The sequence below is a fragment of the Vombatus ursinus genome, unplaced genomic scaffold (genome assembly GCF_900497805.2).
Source record: "Vombatus ursinus unplaced genomic scaffold, bare-nosed wombat genome assembly UNPS02014884.1, whole genome shotgun sequence".
Taxonomy (NCBI): domain Eukaryota; kingdom Metazoa; phylum Chordata; class Mammalia; order Diprotodontia; family Vombatidae; genus Vombatus; species Vombatus ursinus.
In genome coordinates, this window is record NW_020954662.1 from 289,975 (window position 1) to 308,939 (window position 18,965).

At 46.8% G+C, this 18,965-nt stretch overlaps 2 protein-coding genes across 2 annotated transcripts in view; both read right to left on the minus strand.

Moving 5' to 3' along the window:
* The window catches only part of LOC114028486 (5-hydroxytryptamine receptor 6-like), a 10,753-nt gene extending 1,166 nt beyond the window's left edge, over nucleotides 1–9,587 (minus strand). Inside the window, exons 1-2 of the mRNA XM_027842745.1 lie at nucleotides 8,868–9,587; nucleotides 1,477–1,638 (exon numbers count right to left, since the gene is read on the minus strand). Of these exons, the coding sequence (XP_027698546.1) occupies nucleotides 1,477–1,638; nucleotides 8,868–9,587 (882 nt within the window). The remainder of the gene's footprint in view (nucleotides 1–1,476; nucleotides 1,639–8,867) is intronic.
* Nucleotides 9,588–16,268: 6,681 nt separating this feature from the next.
* LOC114028545 (neuroblastoma suppressor of tumorigenicity 1-like) overlaps nucleotides 16,269–18,965 on the minus strand; it is a 19,570-nt gene continuing 16,873 nt past the window's right edge. Inside the window, exon 4 of the mRNA XM_027842811.1 lies at nucleotides 16,269–17,992. Coding sequence (XP_027698612.1) covers nucleotides 17,762–17,992 — 231 coding nt within the window. The 3' untranslated portion in view covers nucleotides 16,269–17,761. The remainder of the gene's footprint in view (nucleotides 17,993–18,965) is intronic.

Sequence of the window (18,965 nt, forward strand, 5' to 3'; positions counted from 1 at the left end):
TCCAGTGTTCTAAGGGCCCTCCCAGCTCTGACTTCCAGTGTTCTAAGGGCCCTCCCAGCTCTGACATCCTGTGTTCTAAGGCCCCTCCCAGCTCTGATACTCTTTGTTTTAAGGGCCCTCCCAGCTCTGACATCCAGTGTTCTAAGGCCCCTCCCACCTCTGACATATTAAGGTCTCTCCCAGTTCAGACCTTCCATAGTCTAAGGTCCCTCACTGATCTAACATTATATGAATCTAGCAAACGGCCAAGCCAGGTCTCTTGACCACAAATCTGTCATTCCTTCTTCCACGTGGCCAGGCTTCTTCCTTTCCCAGGACTTATAGATGCATTTCTTCTCCTCCCCTGTTGCCTGAGGATATCGGGGTTCTGCGATCAGGCCTCCCCAGAAAAGGCCATGTGAATGTGCCTCATTCATCCCTGGGTGACTACCCCAGTGACAGGTAACAGATTGGAGTTTGGAGACAGTCCCCCAGGCTCCATCTAGCTACCGGAATCCCATCCAGAATGGTTCACTAATAGCCATCAACAAGCCCTAACTCTCTAGACCCCACCACCCCAGTGAGTCTGACGTCATCCCCCTACCTATGGGAAGGCCCCCTCCTTCCCCTAAGCCATAGAGGATACTCATTAGCTGTGGGCCTGGTAGAAAGAGATCCTCTAATTTCCTCTCCTGGTTCTTTAGACAATTTCCCCCAGAATCAAAGAATGTCAGAGCTAGGTGCCATCTCAGGGCCATGTGGTCCAGGAATGTCCTCTCTAACATCTCTAATGAGTGGCCATCCATCTTTCACTCAGCACTCCACTGATGAAAAGAAATCTGCTACCTCCCTGAGGCATCTCATTCCATCCTTGGACAGCTCCAGTCGGTAGGAAGGTTGTCCTGACCCTCAGCCTGACTCTGCCTCTGTAACTCCCACCCACATCTCCTGGTTCTGCCCTCTATGGACAGACAAACCTAATTCCTCCTCCATGTTGCTGCTCTTTTAATACTGAGAAGCAGTGGTCATGCCCTTCTCCTCCAGGTCTCTTGTGATCTCTGAGCTAAACAAATCCCGTTCCTTCAACCTGTCCTCATCTGGCATGTTCCCCAGAGCCCTTGCCAACCTGGACAGCCTCCTGCAGACACACTATAACTTGCTGAAGTCCTTTCTGGGCCCATAAGGGAGCATCATACTCCAGATGTGGTCTGACCAGGGTAGAGTACTTCCTCTTGGGAAGTGATATCAGATGTCTGGTTGGAATTTGGAACTAACTGGATCTGATTGGAACTTGTCCAGCTACAACATCTTTTATGGCCATTTACTCAGCAGGGAACCCAGGTCTCTCTATTTGAGCATCACCCATACACCCACCCGCCCTCTCCAATATTCCTGGTTCAAGAAGGAAGCCCCCAGAGTTTGTTTCATGTTTGAGGCTCTAAACCGCCTTGGCGTTTTCCTCCCCAAACCCTGCCCTCGGGAATGCTCAGGACTTACCTGGATCACATTGGCTACAAAGAAAGGTAGCCAGGCCACAAAGAACATGCCCAGAAGGATGCCCAGTGTCAAGCTGGCCTTCAGAGCCCTCCTGCTGTGCTTGGCAGCGAACCGTCTGTTCTCACTGGAGGCCGACGCTGCTAGATTTGGAGTCCTTGGCACCTGCGAGGGACACATGCCTTTGAGGATCCCCAAGGGATAGCCGCAGTTTGACCCTTCACTCTGCCACAGAGGTGCTCCTCTAGCACCACCCCCAGCCTGACCTCTCCAAACCTGACTTCAGACTAAGCCCTAACCTCATCTGCAGACTGACCCTTGACCCCGACCAGTCATCCTAGAAATGACCTTGCTGTGGAGCAGCTAGGTGGCACAGTGGATAGAGCACCGGCTCTGGAGGACCTGAGTTCAAATCTGACCTCAGACACATAACACTCACTAGCTGTGTGACTCTAGGCAAGTCACTTAACCCTGATTGCCTCACCCAAAAAAAAAGAAATGACCTTGCTCACAAGTGGGAATTTGTGACTCTGGGTGGCTCAGTGTATCCCAGTCCCACCACTGGGGGTAGAAACACATGTCAGAACGCCAACGGTACAGCCGGGGGAGGCTTCATTTTCATGTCTGAAGCACAAGAGTCAACAGGGGTGGGGAGCATGTGGCCTTCTAAATCCTTAAGTGCAGCCCTTTGACGGAATCCAAATTTTATTCTGTAAAATTCTGTAAATGACCTTTATTCTGTAAAATTTGGATTCAGTCAAAAGGCCGCACTTAAGGATTTAGAAGGCCATAGGCTCCCCAGCCCTGGTCCAGGCCCATCCAAAGTACTCTCTAATTCTTTCATTTGGGTCAAACTGTATTTCACTAAAGATGGCTTTGAAATAAGAAGCTTGGAAATATTTCTGATCTATAAAAACACTCATTGTATTTGCTGTCATGGGATTTGTGTGTGTGCTTAGAGATATGTTCCTAAAAAAAAAAAAAAGGTGCGGGGGAGGGGGGTGGTTAATTCCAATTTTTCTATTCCATTCATTCACGCAGCACAGTGAATAGCATTGGGCCTGGAGTCAGGAAAACCTGAGTTCAAATCTGGCCTCAGGCACTTATTAGCTGTGTGACCCTGGGCAAGTCACTTAACTTCTATCTGTCTCAGTTTCCTTAACTGTAAAATCAGTATAATAATAGCACCTACTTTCCAGGGTTGTTTTGAGGATAAAATAGGATAATATACTGAGCTGTGCTTAGCACAGTGCCTAACACATAGTAGGCACTTAATAAATGCTTTATTCCTATCCTTTCTCATCCATCTAATCCAACTACCTACCTTTGCTCAACAATTAGTCCCTGATGTTTCACTTGAAGACTCCTGGTGAAAGGAAACCCACTACTTCCCAAGACAACTCACTAGACTTTTATTGAGGTTGAATTGTTTTAGTTGTGTCTGACTCTTTCATGACTCCATTTGAAGTTTTCTTGGCAAAGATACTGGAGGGGTTTCTCCAGTACATTTTACAGATGAGGAAACTGAGGCAAACAGGGTTAAGTGACTCTCCCAGGTTCACACAGCTAGTGTCTGAGGCTGGATTTGAACTCATGGAGTTGAGTCTTACTGATTCCCACCCCAATGCTCTGTGCACTATGGCGCCACCTAGCTGCCCCTTCTACTCTAAATTATTTTCAAGTAGATTTCCTTACACAGAACTAATTCTGCTTCTCTGAAATTTCTTCCCATTCTTTCTTATTCTGAGGTCAGGCAATACTAATCTAATCCCTTTTCCACACCACTTTTTTAAATACTTGAAGCTAGATATCACGACACACACACACACCCCCACCTAGTCTTCTCCAAGCAAAACAACCCCAGCTCCTCCAACTAATGCTTACATGACAAAGACACTTTGCAGCTATTAATATCCTTCTTAAATTGTGATTCCAGAAAGTGAACCCAATATTCCAACCCCTTCACTATACAGAAGAGAAAACTGCAGCAAACTCCAAAGCAGAGACTGGACCTTAAAAAGCATCCGTTTTAATTCCTCCATCACATATATGAGAACTTTGAGGTCATCTAGGAAAGAGACCTTCCCAGAGTCACAGAGCTATTCTTTATCAGAGGCAGAACTCAAACCTAGGCTTTGGCTCCATATCAAAACAGCCTTGTAGGGCAAGCACTACATAAACTGTCAGTGCCTTATAAGTATGAGCTATTGCTGTATAAATGACTATCAACTTGTGTGTTGCATTATCTATGCTTATGGGTAATGTATATGGAATTCCAGGCCAGCTGAGTGGGAAGGTCCCTAGGTTTTGGTATCTCTTACCAAGGTCCCCAGCAATTTGAGCCACAGAGGGGAAGGGAGTTTTCTCTGTATTATTCCTGACATACAGCCTTTCCATGAATCCAATCCAATACTATTTTGTCCAGCCCAGTCCTGTCTAATCCACCCCAAAGCTATCCTATCCTATCTTGTCTGGTCCAGTCCAATCCAGTCTACGTCAAGCTAGTCCAGTCCCATCTAACCCAAGCCAGTCCGATCTAATCCAAAGTTACCCTGTCCAGTCCAGTTCAAGCCAGTCCAGTCCAGTCTAATCTAAGTCAATCCAATCCAATCCAAAGTTATCTGGTTCTACAATTACAAAACACTTTTCACACAAATAAAATCAGATCTAAATAACTGGAAAAATAACAGTTGCTCATGGATAGGCCTAGCTAATATAACAAAAATTACAATTCTACCTAAATTAATTCATTTATTCAGTGCCATACCAATCAAACTACCAAAAAGATTATTTTACAGAGCTAGAAAAAATAATAACAAAATTCATCTGGAAGAACAAAAGGTTCAGAATATCACGGGAATTAACGAAAAGAAATGCAAGGGAAGGTGGCCCAGCCATAGCAGACCTTAAATTATATTATAAAACAGCAATCATCAAAACTGCTTGGTAATGGCTAAGAAATAGAGTGGGGGATCAGTGGAATAGGTTAGGTACACAAGACACAATAGTCAATGACTATAGTAATCTACTGTTTGATAAACCCAAAGACTCCAGCTTCTGGGATAAGAACTCACTCTTTGACAAAAACTGCTAAAAAAGACTGTAAAATAGTATGGCAGAAACTAGGCATAGACCAACATCTTATGCTGCATACCAAAATAATGTCAAAATGGGTATACAATTTAGAGATAAAGGGTGATACTATAAGCAAATTGGGAGAGCAAGAAATAGTTTACCTGTCAGACTTACGGAAAACAGAAGAATTTATGACCAAACAAGGGATAAAGAACATTATAAAGTGCAAAATAGATAATTTTGATTACATTAAATTAAAAAGGTTTTGCACAAACAAAGCCAATGCAACCAAGATTAGAAGGGAAGCAGAAAGCTGGGAAACATTTTTTAATAGCCAGTGTCTCTGATAAAGGCCTCATTTCTAAAATATGTAGAGAACTGAGTCAAATTTATAAGAATACAAGTCATTCCCCAATTGATAAATGGTCATAGGATATGAACAGGTAGTTTTTAGATGAAGAAACTAAAGTCATCTATAGTCATATGAAAAATGCTCTAAATCACTATTGATCAGAGAAATGCAAATTAAAACAACTCTGAGGTACCACATCACACCTATCAGATTGGGTTAACATGACAAAACAGGAAAATGATAAATGTTGGAGAAGATGTGGGAAAATTGGAACACTAATGCTTGTTGGTGGACTTGTGAACTGATCCAACCATTCTGGAGAGCAATTTTCAACTATGCCCAAAGGACAATCTAACTCTGCATACCCTTTAATCCAGCAATACCACTACTAGGTCTGTATCCCAAAAGATCATCAAAAAGGGAAAAGGATTCACATGTACAAAAATATTTATAGTATCTCTTGTGGTGACAAAAAAATGGAAATTGAGGGGATGCCCTTCAATTGGGGAATGGCTGAATAAGTTGTGGTATATGATTGTGATGAAATGTTATTATGCTATAAGAAATAACAAGTAAGATGACTTCAGAAAAACCTGGAAAGACTTACATGAACTGATGCTGAGTTAAGTAAGCAGAACTAGGAGAACATTGTAAACAGTAACAGCAACATTGTGCAATGACCAACTTTGATAGACTTAGCTCTTCTCAGCAATGCAAGGATCTAAGACAATTCCAAAAAGACTCATGATATAAAATGCTATCTACATCCAGAGAAAGAACTATGGAGTCTGAATGCAGATTGAAGCATACTATTTTCTTTTTTTTTATTTGTTTTTGTTTTTCTTTCTCATGGTTTTTCCCTTTTGTTCTGATTCTTCTTTTACAACATGACTCATGTGGAAATATATTTAATATGATTGTATACATATAGCCTATACCAGATTACATGCTGTCTTGGGGAGGGAGGAGGAGATTTTAGAACTCAAAAACTTATAAAAGTGAATGTCGAAAACTACAAATAAATAAATTTTTTAAAATAAGTACTGTTAAAAAAAAAAGTTATCCAGTCCAATCCAATCAATCAGAAATGAGAGGGTCAGAAAGTGGCCACAACCACTTGGGAGAACATGGGAAGGGGAACATGTGTCCAGGCCACCTCTAGAGGCTGGGAGTAGGGGTATTTCTGTCTGTGGACAGTAGAAGAGAAGTCATAGACCCCCATCTCATTCCAGGGTCCCACCAGTGCCTCAACACTTAACATGTTACAGAATCATGTAACACAGAATGCCAGAGTTAGAAAGGACCTTAGATTATGTAAAGACAGAACTGCAATATACTTTAGAACATAGACCATAAGAACAGAGACTACTTGGATATAATCTATTCCAATTTCCTCATTTACAGATGAGGAAACTGAGACTCCTCAAGTTAACTGACTTGCCCAAGAAGTAGCAAGAAGCAGAACCTAGGATTCAAACTCTTCATTTTTTACTCCACATCTACTTGTTATGTCCCATTCCATCAGCCTCCAAGAGTCCTTGACATCACTTCCCAAAAAGGGTCTCCCTGCCCTTTTGGCTTTCCTCTCATTCTACCCCTAGGACTCACTTCAGCGCTAGCAGCCTTCAGGAGAGAGAGGTCCTGTCCATGGTACTGAAATTTCCTCTGAACAATTTTGTACACGTACAGCTGCTGGGAATCCTAGAACAAAGGATCATAGGATCTAGAATGGGAAATGACCTTAGAGGTCATTTCTCACATTTTGTGGATGAAGACACTGAAGCACCAGAGAGGATATATGCCTTACCTAAGGTCACAAAGTGGCAGAGGTGGGATTTGAACCCTATTTCCTGACTCCAAACTAGAACTCTTTCTCCTGAGCCACACTGCTAAAATGTCAGCCTTAGAAGGGACCTTAGAACATAGAATTCCAGACCATGACAGAACTCAGAAAGTCAGAGCTGGAAGGGTCCTTAGAAACAGAAATGCCAGATCTGGGAGGGCCCTTAGGCCCTTAGGATGTCAGAGCTGGGAAGGCCTTTAGAACAGAGAATGTCAGAGATGGGAGGAGCCTTGGAACACAAAATGTTAAAACTAGAAAGGATGTGCCTTCATTCCCTCCCATTGAGAAGAACATCCCCTCAAAGACCTATTGTCTCCAAGTTGGCAGGAACTTTAGTGAAAATCCAGTCCAGACATATACCTAACCAAGAATCTCCTCTGCATCATTCCTGACATGCAGCCCTTTTACAAGTCCAGTTAAATTCAGTCCAATCTAGGCCAATACTAACTTATCTAGCCCAGCCCAGTCCAATTCAATCCAACCCAATTCAATCATATCCTATCCAATCCTACCCTGTTCAATCTAATGCAGTACAGTCCATTCCAATCCAGTCTGATCCAATCCAATGCTATCCTGTCCAGTCCAGTCTAATCCAGTTCAATCCAGTCCAATCCAAACAGGTCCAGTTCAATCCAAGTACCCTGCCTCAGAGTAAAGTTGAGACCTGACTACTCTTCCTTAAGGAAGAATGGATTGTAGCAGAGACAAATTGCTTTGTGTACTCCTCCTTTCAATACAAGTTGTTTCCAGATAAATACAGCCTGCAACATTCTATTAGGAAGAGACTATAAGTATTATTATTCCTCTTTGACAGATAAGGAAACTGAGACTTCACAGATTGTGACTTACTCGGTACCATAAAACTAATAAGTGTCATAAACGGTATTTAAACTTAAATCAATCTTCCTGAGTCCAGCTTAAATAACACACCGTCCATGTTTCCACAGGAAACCAGGATAGGCCTTTCTGCTGCTCACAATCTCATTACAAATCAATTCAATTCAATTCAACATGCATTTATTTATTAAATACCTGCTGAGGCAGTGGGGCATAATGTAGTGATATCAAAATTCAATTAGCCACTAAACCATACATAAGGGTCCCTGCAGACCACATATTGACCTAGAAAACCACATATTAACATTATCCGTGTTCTATTGTATTTTTATTTATTTTACGAAATGTTTCCCAATTCCATTTTAATCTGGTTTGGGACCATTCATGAGTGTTGTGGTCCACATGTGGCCTTCTGGCTGTGTTTGACACCTCTGGTGTAGAGGATGGAGCCTGCCTTGGAGTTTAAAGCAGGGATGCAGTTTTATATTTCTATTATGGTTTTCAGTTAACAAAATATTTTTCCCCAAAGCCTTGTGAGATAGGCAGTACAAGTACAGGGTCTATTTTGCAGATGAGGAAACTGAGGCAATAAAAGCCCAGGATTCTGTCCACCCTCTCTAGAATTCAGGAATCTAGCCCTAGTCAGACTGATCTTCCCACCTAAAAAAAGAGACAATTTAATGCCTGGATGGATAATCAAGAGACCATGTTTGAGTATAGCTAAACCAGAAGCTGATTCCACTCCCACCACCAATACCAGCAGCAGAAATAATTAGAGAGCAGAAGCTTGTGGCCTAAGAAACAGGCATTATAACTGGGTCTCTTCCTTGAAATTGAAGAAAATGGAGGAATTTAGAGCAAGCCCTTCTGGCTTGTTCCTACTCTCTATGTGAAAGCCTCCCCAAGAAAGGCTAGGTGGTCTAATCTCTAATGGAAAGTGTGGGGGAATCTGCCCTGAGTTCAAAATCCTGACTACTGCCTTCACCTCTCAGAGGCCTCATGTATAAAATGGAGTTTCCTCATTGTAAAATAAGGATGGTAACACTTGTATTCTCCGCTTCACAAGGTCATGGAGAAAGCACTTTTGCATATCTTAAAGCACTGTAATAAATTCAAGCTGTTATTTTTCAATTCCAATTCCAACACTGAACCTATAAATGTCCAGAAAGAAACATACAGAGATCCCCTAAGATTTTATGATTCTCTGTGACCTAGGCCTCCTAGAGATGGAGAGGAAGGAATGAAGGTGGGAGAGAGGATGGCCTGTTGCCCAGCATTCTCAGTTACCTGCAAGGCCTCCATGTTGGTGGCAAGGGAGGCCACCTGCACAGCCTGCTTCCGAGCAGTCACCAGGATCCGACAGTAAGTGAAGGAGATGGCCACAGAAGGTAGAAAGAAGGTGAGCCCTGAAGCCACTAGGACAAAGGGCAGGCTGGCCAGCAGGCGGCACTGCCCCCCAGGGGCCAGGTCAGCCCAGGCGGCCTCGGCAGTGGCGTTGGGGGACATCAGGCCACCCTGCTGGTGCCAACCCATGTGCGTGGGCAGGAAGGAGGCCAGGGCGGCCAGGCTCCACGCGGCCAGGATGAGGGCCAGGGCCCGGCACGGGGTCATGCGTCCCTTGTACCGCAGAGGAGACAGGATGAGCAGGTAGCGGTCCAGGCTTATGAGGCACAGGTTGAGGATGGAGGCGCTGCAGCACATAACGTCGAAGGCCACCCAGAGCAGGCAAAGGCTGCGTGCCAGCACCCAGCGGCCATACAGCTCGTTAAGCATGGCGGGCGGCATCACCACCAGCCCCACCAGCAGGTCCGACGTGAAGAGAGACACCAGAAAGTAGTTCGAAGTGCTGCGTAGAGCCGGCTGCGTGCAAATGAGCAGGATGAGCAGCGAGTTGCCCCCCGCAGTCAGAGCGATAATGACACACAGGAGGGCGGCCACCCATCCGTTGCCCTCGGGAGCCCCCAAGCTCGAGCTACTGCTGTTGGCCAGACCCAGCTCCAAGGCCATGGGTAAGGGCGGCAGTGATGACTGGCACTGGTCGGACGAAGGCACCAAGTTGGGGCGGGGGTGTGGGGTGCTAGGAGCAGAAGGGATGAGGGGGCAAACAGGGTAGAAGGTGGCGATATTGGGGGCCCCCCACGGCGCTGAGAAAAAGGGCGAGGGAGAGATGGCGGCCGTAACGCGGGCTGGGGCGAGGGTGGACACACGGAGTAACCCGAGGGGATAGGAGGTTCGAGGCCCTGAGGAAATAGAACCAAAGGGAAGTGCTAATGAGGTGCAATGTGGCTGGGAGGGAGAGGAAGGTGCATCCTGGAGTCCGAGCAAGCAAGGGGTCTGCTCCTGGCGAGGTCGGCTTTCTATTATGATCGGTTGCCCATTTTATGGATGAAAGGGTACAAGGGACAAGAGATGGCAGTGGCAGGGGGCGCACGAGGTTGAGAAGGAAGATGAAGATGAGAACGAAGTGCAACGTGGGCTGTGAGATGAACTTGGGGGCGCGCTGGGGAGCGCGCTGCACGCCGAGAAGGCACCAGAAAAGCCGAATTTAGGAGCGAGGATGGGAGCTTGCCAGGGGCATGCGGAGCCGAGGACAGCACCGAAGGGAAGCGCGCTGCACCGCGGGACTGAGGGGTGGGGGGGAGGCGATGATGGGAAAGGGTCGGGAAGGTGAGAACCAGGTGGAACGAGGGAGGGTGGAACAGGAAAGGGACCGAAAAGGGAGGCAGGGGCGCGCAGGTCCGGGGGACCAGGTTGGAGAGAGCCGTGAGGCCCCTACACTCTCAGCCCTGCACCCGCACTCAAGGGATGCCTCCCCAGGGGATGAAGGGGCGTGGCCTGAGGAGCGCGGGGAGGGGAGGGGGCTAAGGAGTCTGCTCCAGAGCTAGAGACCAGAAGCCGAAGGCAGCTGGTCTAGCTGATGGGTTAGGGAGCCGGGCAACCCGCAATGGGTCTGCAGTGAGGAGGAGTCGGGCGCTGGGGCACAGCCGGTTAGAGCTGGTCGGTGGCTGAGCGCCCCAACCCTAATGCCCAGAGAGGGTTTTCCGAGCCTCGGTCCCGCACCCTACCCGGTCCCTTTCCGCGCGCGTGCCTCTCTCCTGCCGGCCCCTACCTGGGCTGCGCTCCAGGCCACTGCAACAGGCGCTGCTGCCACCGAGGGCGGGGGTGGGGGTGAGGGGCGTGGATTTGGGGGGAGAGAGGGCGGACCTGGAACTGCCTCCCGGCTCCCCGCTTCCTGCTCCACGTTCCCCGCTCCTCGCTCCCGGCCCTGTGGGGTAAGGGGCTGGATCCTGGATAGCTGAGGACCGCAAGCGCAGGAGCCAGGCACAGGTGCCTCCTCCCGCCCTGAGTGCCGGAGGGAGCTGGAGCCAAAGACCTCACTCTGGCCAGAGTGGAGACAACCAGGAAGCCGATGCCCTATGGGGGCTGTCAAAGCTCCCTCCCCTCATGGGTGCGGCGCCACGGGGGACCCCAGAGGCGGGAGGAGAGAGGAGACGCTCCCGAGCCCGTAGAAGGATGCCTGGAGAGTACTCTACGGGACGAAGAGTTTAGAATCATATTGGGTCACATTTCCTGCTGCAGTCTCTTGTCGGAGCAGAAGGACATCTTAAAAGATCTTCAGAGCCTAGCACAAGTTCCTTCAAGCAGCTAGACTGTCACGGGTACAGTCTCTCTGCTCGGCTGCAGAGAGCACAATCAGGGTCAATAGGTGGAAATTGCAGAAAGTTAGTTTAAGGTTCCTTCCTGGTTAAGACAAACTTCCTAACAATGAGAGCTGCCCAAAATTTGGGCCACCTGGGGATCTGGGGACAATGAAGTGAAGTGACCTACCCAAGGTCATGTCAAAGAGCTCAAGCTCTTTATAAGAGATTCGGGAGTTCATTGTATGATTGTCTCCTTATATTCTTTCTAAAAACAAATGTTCATATTTGTTGCTCTTTGTCAAGTTTATAGTAATAAAAAATAAATAGGTAACTTAAAATAGCATTTATATAGCTCCATGAGTTATCTTATTTTGTCTTCTCCACACTTCTGGTAGATAGGTAGGTAGGTGTTATTATCCCCATTCTACAGATGAAGAAATGAGGCAGAGAGACTAAATTATTTGCCCAGGGTCACACAGTCAATAAGTGTCTGAGGCCAGATTTGATGTAATGTCTTACTGACTCCAGGTCCGATGTGCTATCCTTTACCAGGTAGGTAGTGAGTCCCCCACCACTGAAGGTCTTCAGATTGGTCACTTGCTGGGAATGTTGGGAATAGCGGGAATCATGCTCAAGTAGAGTGTGGACTAAGGTAGGTAGGAACATAGACTTTGAGCTGAAAGTTACCTCAGAGGGCATCTAATACAAGCCTTATTTTGCAGATGAGGAAAATGAGGCTGAGGAAAATGCCTAGCCCAAGAGCTAGGATTTGAACCCATGTCCCCTGACTCCAAATGCCACAGGAAAGGGAGAAAACTCCTTTCCAATTCTGAGATTCTATGACATGTTGGAAAAATTCTGGAAGCCCCACATCTCTGCCCCCCAATGGCCCCCGAATCCTACTTGCTCTTCTCACCTGAGGTTTCCAAGATCTTTTCCATTTATTTTTGCTCAAAACTCTTGGTTGGGTGGCATTTCCCATGTGTGGTAGGGGTCATAGGTATATAGTAGGTTGTGTAGAGTGTTTTATGACAGAACAGAGTAAGTGTCAGCCACAACAGTGCCAAAGGTGTACCTAGATACAAATATACCAACCCCCTTCACCTCTCCCTTCGTAGGCTTGTTTCCTTTTTAATTCTCTCTCTGGGTTAAAAAAAAAAAAAAAGGTAGAATTCTTGAGACTATAACTAAAATTTCAGGTTCTTTCATTGGTTTGTCCCCAAATGTAAATTGGAGAAAATTTCTTCTCCCTTTGAGTTATCTTCCCTTCTCAATCCTAAACTGAACACTTAAGGCATGGTCACAAATCATATTTAAAGATCATGTGCTTTGGGGCAGCTAGGTGGGGCAGTGGATAGAGCACTGGCCCTGAAGTCAGGAGGACCTGAGTTCAAATCCGGTCTCAGACCAAACACTTGATACTTACTAGCTGTGTGACCTTGGGCAAGTCACTTAACCTCGAATGCCCCACTAAAAAAAAAATCATGTTCTTTAATAGCATTATCAAACATGTTATTAAAAACACAGATAGGAGTTCAAGCAAGATACAGCAGGCTGTGATAGGAATTGTGGCCAAATGATTAGGTTCTTTCTTTGCTGCCCACTTTCTAGTAGTTGGAGGGGATAATGGGAAGAAAAGTGGTACAAGGCAGATAATGCTCTGTGTATGGTAAGGGGCGGGAGTCATGACGGAGAAACAAGTGTTCTCACTTCTAAATTTTTGCTTCCAGGGGCTGAAGGCCCAGCATTCTTGTACCAAGGTTCCTGCTGAGCTTGGCTAGAGAGAATGGACCTCTCTATGGAGAGGTCATGGTTGTTCAAACCTCTCTATGGCTTTCCCCAGTATGAAGTTCCTTCAAAGTCAAAAAGGCTTGGAAAGTTGGGGGACTCTGGATAATACCTGCATGCCTGCATTCCTCCCCCTCCCCCAAGTCTGCCTGGCCATGCTGCATTAACTTAGTGGACAGTGAATCAGTTCCCCATCTAGATGTAGCTGTCCCAGATGCTCCCAGGCTCATTATTCCTGTAAAAAGGGTTTTAGAGATGAGGTAACTCAGAAGCAGCGGGGTTACATCATCTCTCAATGTTATGAAGCATCAGAGATATAATAGTCAGGCTTGTTGTCTCCCAGATCAAGAATATTCCTAGAAAACTGCAGCTTCCCACCTCCCTGTTAAGTGATTGGATTGGTATTCCCTGGGAAGGAACCTGCCTGGCTCCAGTGCGATAGAAACACTCAAACCTCCTGACTCCTTCTAAATTAGATTCTCCCAAAGCAGTGATGCCACCTTGTGGGGACAATGATAATGACAACTCCTTGGAGTTGTCATATTCTCAGACCTTTTCTCCTCCCCCATCCCAATCTATAGTAAGAAAAAAATAGCCTTTGTTTTTAAGATCAGACAGAGATGACCAATCAGCTACACTAGTATCCCTCAGTGTTGTTAAAAAGAGATTAAGATCCCCTGCCCAGTCTACTGAGTGGACTTTCTGAGGCAACCTTAGGAGGGAACATGAGCAAAGGTCACAATCACATAGCCATGGGTTAGTGGCAAATTGCATCATTGGAGGGGACATCCACATTGTTGAGATCACAGATCCATTGGAGTAGTTTAACATCAGATTCCTTTCCCGACACACACACACAGACACACACTGAACTCTTCCTTGTAACAAAGGAAATTTTTAGCAAAATCCAACTAACAAAGTGACTCCTTCTTGTAGTATATGTGACATTCCATCCCCATGGCCCCCCACCTCTTTACCAAGAGGAGTGAAGTATGTTTCTTCCTCTGTTGTGTGGAACCAAATGTATAGACCGTTTCCTCTTAAAAACACAACAAATTACTAATGTTGATTTTTTTTTCTGGTAGGACTCGAGGTTTTAAAGATGGCATTCGCTCAACATATGCCTGTCAGGGAAAGAGGGGATGGGGAAAAATCCTATTTTGTAGATAGAAAAATTAAGGCCTTTAGTTTTGGGGGGTCTCAAAGTCACAGCAAGTTTCCATCTTCTTTTGGGAGCAACTGGTTCTTTCCTTCTTGAGATCTTACTGGAGTGTGTTGTCCAGTCATTTTTCGGGTGTGTCCAACTCTCCATGACCCCATTTGGAGTTCTTGGCAGAGATGCTGGGGTGGTTTGCCATTTCCCTCTCCAGCTCATTTTTACAGATAAGGAAACTGATTAGAGTAAGAAGTGGTAAAAAGGATAATTAATGGAAGACTAATTGGGGCTAGATATGCTTCGTAGGATCATAAGGTACAGGAAGGAACCTCAGAGGTCATCTGGGCCAATCTTTTAATTTTATAGATGAAGAAACTGAGACACAGAGAGACAAAGCATTTTTCCAAGGCCATACAGATAGTATGTGATTTAAAAAGGGGGAGATTTGAACCCAAGTGGTCTGACTTCCAACCTAGTAGTCTTTCCACAGGATTGGTTTAGTAACATGGTCCCTGAGCCTGTCTTAAGTAGAAGGAACAGGGATGAAGATAAATCTTTAGAGGATTCCTCCAGCTCTGAAATCCTGTTTCTCTGCTTGGTTCTCATCTAGTGTCCATTCCTGTGCCCATGGGCAACCAAAGGTCATGTGGAAGAAGTCCTGGAGTTGGTATGACAGGACGTGGTAGAGTGGTGGGAGTACTGGTTCTCAGGTCAGAGGATGTGGGTTGAATCCAGTCTGTATTGGGCAAGTCACTATCTCCTGGGCCTCAGTTCCCTCACCTGTCAAATAAGGGAGTTAGACTGGATGACCTCTGACCTCCAGTTTACCTCTAGAGCTAGGATCCCATGACCTGAGTTTGAACCATGGCTCAGCCATGTATTAGTTCTGTGATTTAGGGGAGTTCATTTCATTTCATCCCTCAATGACTTGGTCCTCTCATCCGATAGATGAAGCTAGAATGACCCGAGTTCAAATCCAACCTCAGATACTTACCCTGGGCAAGTCATTTGCCCTCTGCTTGCCTCAGTTTCATCTGTAAAATGAGGATAATAATAGCATCTTACCTCTCAGAATTGTTGTGAGGATAAAATAAAATTTGTGGAGCATTTCGCAAACCTCAAAGGGAGCAGCTAGGTGATGCAGTGGATAGATCATGAGGACCTGAGTTCAATTCTAGCCTCAGACACTTCCTAGCTGTGTGACCCTGGGCAAGCCACTTAACTCTGTTTACCTCAGTTTCCTCATTTGTAAAATGAGCTGCAGAAGGAAAAGGGAAATCACCCCAGTATCTCTGTCAAGAAAACCCCAAATGGGGTCAGGAAGAGTCAGACACCACTGAAACGACTCAACAGCAAGAAAACCTCTAAGTGCTACGCACTGGCCAGCTGTTATTTGTTTTATTAACTCCCCTTGAAGCCTGTCAAGAAGAAAGCATTTTATAAACCTTAAAACACTATGGGAAGTTATTGTTACTGTGATTACTAGACCCCACCTGCCCCATCACCAAACCAAGGAGTCGGGTACATTTTCCATACAATATGATTCCATCCAAGCTCAAATTCCCACTTCCACAGATCATGGCAGGAGTATCCTGGAAGGCCCTGGGCCCCTCTGATTTTCCCTTTCTCTCAGCAAAGAAGGAACCCCAGGGGCCTGGCCTCGGAGAAATATTCCCAACTTGCCTGGAGGAGGAGAATAGAGCATCAGAGATATCAAGCTGGAAAGGTCTGTAGAGTACATCAAATCCAACCCCTTTATGGGTGAGGACGCAGAGTCAGAGGTTAAGTGACTTGTCCAGGGTCACCCAGCCAGTAAGCACCTAGGTCTCCATGACCTGTGCATTACCAACAAACCCCACCAGGCAGCCGCAGATCCTCCACCCTCGATTCTAAAAAGAGCATTTCCAGATTCCCCATAACGAGGTGCCTTCCCTTTGCTCATTTTCTCCTTTCCATCGGGCCTCTATCTTGTTTGTAAATAGTTGCTTGTAAATAGTTGGAGGGCAGAAGCTATGTTTGCCTTTCTTTGAATGATAAATGTTGACCATTCCCACCCACCTCCAAAACCCACAAATGCCCAGGCCCACATGACCAACCAGTGGCTCACAAAAGGACACTGAACTTCTTTATTTAGAAGGGAAGACAGGCTACTGGTTACAAGTTCCAGCCATGAGTCATGAGGGTTGGGGAGGGGACAGAAGGGGGTGCATTTATGGATGAGGCAAATACTTCCCTGGAAAAAGGCAGTTCTGGGATGGTCTTGGGGGAGCCAGGGGCATTTCCAGGCAGCAGATGTACTCCCACCCCCTTTCTTGGGAAATAACAATAGCCCTTCTGGAGATTCCCATGTCCTCTACCCCCTCCCTCAGGATTAAAGTGCAGTTGGTTAAGAAGCAGGAGCAGAAGTTGGGGAGGGGGGTACTGTGCCTCCCCCAATGAGCCCCAAAAGTGTATATGTTCAAACACACTTTCAACTCAACCCAGTATAACCCTCGAAGACTTCTAGATCACCCAGATGGAGGTTGGCATGTTTCTCCATCCCCTCTCCTCCTCCCAATGGGGTAGGATATCCTTTTCTCCTGATCTAGGCCTTTCCTCCTGGAAGGTTTTGAGAATGGGGTCCCCACTTCTACAGGGGCAGCTCTGGTCAGCCTCGCAAAAGAAGATGACAGGTGAGGAAGCTCCACTTAATCTTAGAGAAAAACCTCCCTTCCTTCCCTAGGCTAGGCTAGGCTCTAATGAATGGCCTGGAGAGGGTTTGGACCAAAGAGGGTAGGTCACAGATGGTGCTGGGGTGTTTCAGAAGAAGACAGAGAACTGTTTCTGAAAGGTTAACCCAAAGCCTCCTCCTCATCTGCACCACTCGGCTGGCAGAGAAAGTTATCTCTTCCCTCACTCCAAGGTGTTTCTATAGCAAAGCCAAGAGTAAGACCTGGGGATTGGGCCTCCCCTGTGCCCAGATGTTCCCTCCAGCAAATTATGGAGCCATGCGTGAGGATCCCAGGGGAGAAGAAGATTCTCCCCACTTCCAGCTTCCCCCACTCCAGAATCAATGCCACATTGCTGCACCCCATCCCCAACCCCACCCACCATGCCACACATCTACACATCACTGCAATCTCACCTCCTTACTGCCGCTGCCCACATTTTTTAAAACGCCCGTCTATTCCTTGGCAATACACCTGTCCTAGCTCCATCTGAGGCCCTGGCACCGGGGGGGTACAATGCCTTCTGCCCAGCTCCTAGCCAGGGACCTTCACTTCCTACTTCTCTAGCCCTGGCTCTAAGTAACTGAAGGGCTGAGTCAATGTAACCTTCAAAAAAGAAAGATGAACCCCAAGGACCCCATTTAGCCCCAATGTTCCCATCTCCCACCCCCACCCCAGTCTCCTCAGAATATATTAACATATGCAGCATGGATTCTTGTTTCCCCCTACTCTCAGTAATTGCTGTGACAACCGGGCAGCAGTCCAAGTCCATCCAATGACCACAGGGAGGGGGTGGGGGCCCAGCCTCTCCTCTCCCCCACAGAAAGGTGGGAAGCAGAGTTCCAAGGGAGGGGGATGGGGGAAGGGGAGGGAAAAGGAAGGAGGAAATCACTCCTCAGCCCCCTCCTCCATCGGGTGGGTGGGACCAGGGGGTTCCTCAACCTCAAGGGAATGGCGGCCAGCGTGGGAGCCAGGGTGTTCCTCTCTGCCATGCGTGAAAAAGCTCATCTCCTCGTGGCTGGCCTCTTTGCCGCAAGCCTGGCAGCTACAGTGGATGATCTTTTCCACCAGCTTGTCCACTCGGGGCATTTCATCGTGACTGGGACAGTCCAGTGTCACCTGTGAGAGACAGGGGAGGGAAGATGCTTCCCACAGTCCACAGGCCCACACCCATTGGCATTCCAGGCCTTCAAGGCAAAGGTCGCCTACTTCACCCCCAGAATCACCCTGACCAAGCACACTGGAGGACCCCCTTCCTTTCCTGGGCCTGTAAGCCCTCTAAGGAGGAGCAGAAAGGTAGACAGGGAATAAGAGCAGATGGAGCACGGCAAAAGTAGGGGAAACAGGACACGGAGACAACGAGGTCAGAGGTAACAGAGACAATGGAGGATGGGGGGGAAGGAGAAGAGGTGGGGGTGGGAAGGAAGACACAAGAAACAAGGCACATTACATATGTTGTCTCCTTTGGTCCTCTCTCAACAAAACTGTAAGGTAGGTGCTATGATTATCCCCATTTTACAAATGAGGAAACAGGGTGACAGAGTTCGAGTGTTTTGTCCAGGATTACACAGATAGTTAAGTGTTTGAGGCAGAATTTGAACTCAGGTCTTCCTGACCCCAAGTCCAACATTTTCCACTGCACCACCTGGCTACGTCCAGGAAAAGAGGAAAAATGGATGATGAATGTTAGAAACACAGGGGAGCTGGAGGTGGCAAGTAAGAGGAAAAACAGGAAAAATGGAGACAAAAGGGATTTGGAGGAAGTGGAAGTGACAGAGACAATGGCAGATGGAGGAAAGAGGAAGTGGAAGTGACATGGAAAAGACGAGGAATAAGAGAGATGGAGACAGTGGAAGAAAGAGGGAACGGGGAGGGGAGACAGAAGAGACAACCATGAGAAATGGAGGCAATGGATGATGGAGACAATGGAAGATAAAGGAAGGGGGGAAGGGAGACAGAAGAGACAACCATGAGAAATAGAGGCAATGGATAATGGAGACAAAGGGGAGATGGAGACAATGGATGATGGAGACAACGGAAGATAAAGAAGGGGGAGGGGAGACAGAAGAGACAACCATGAGAAATGGAGGCA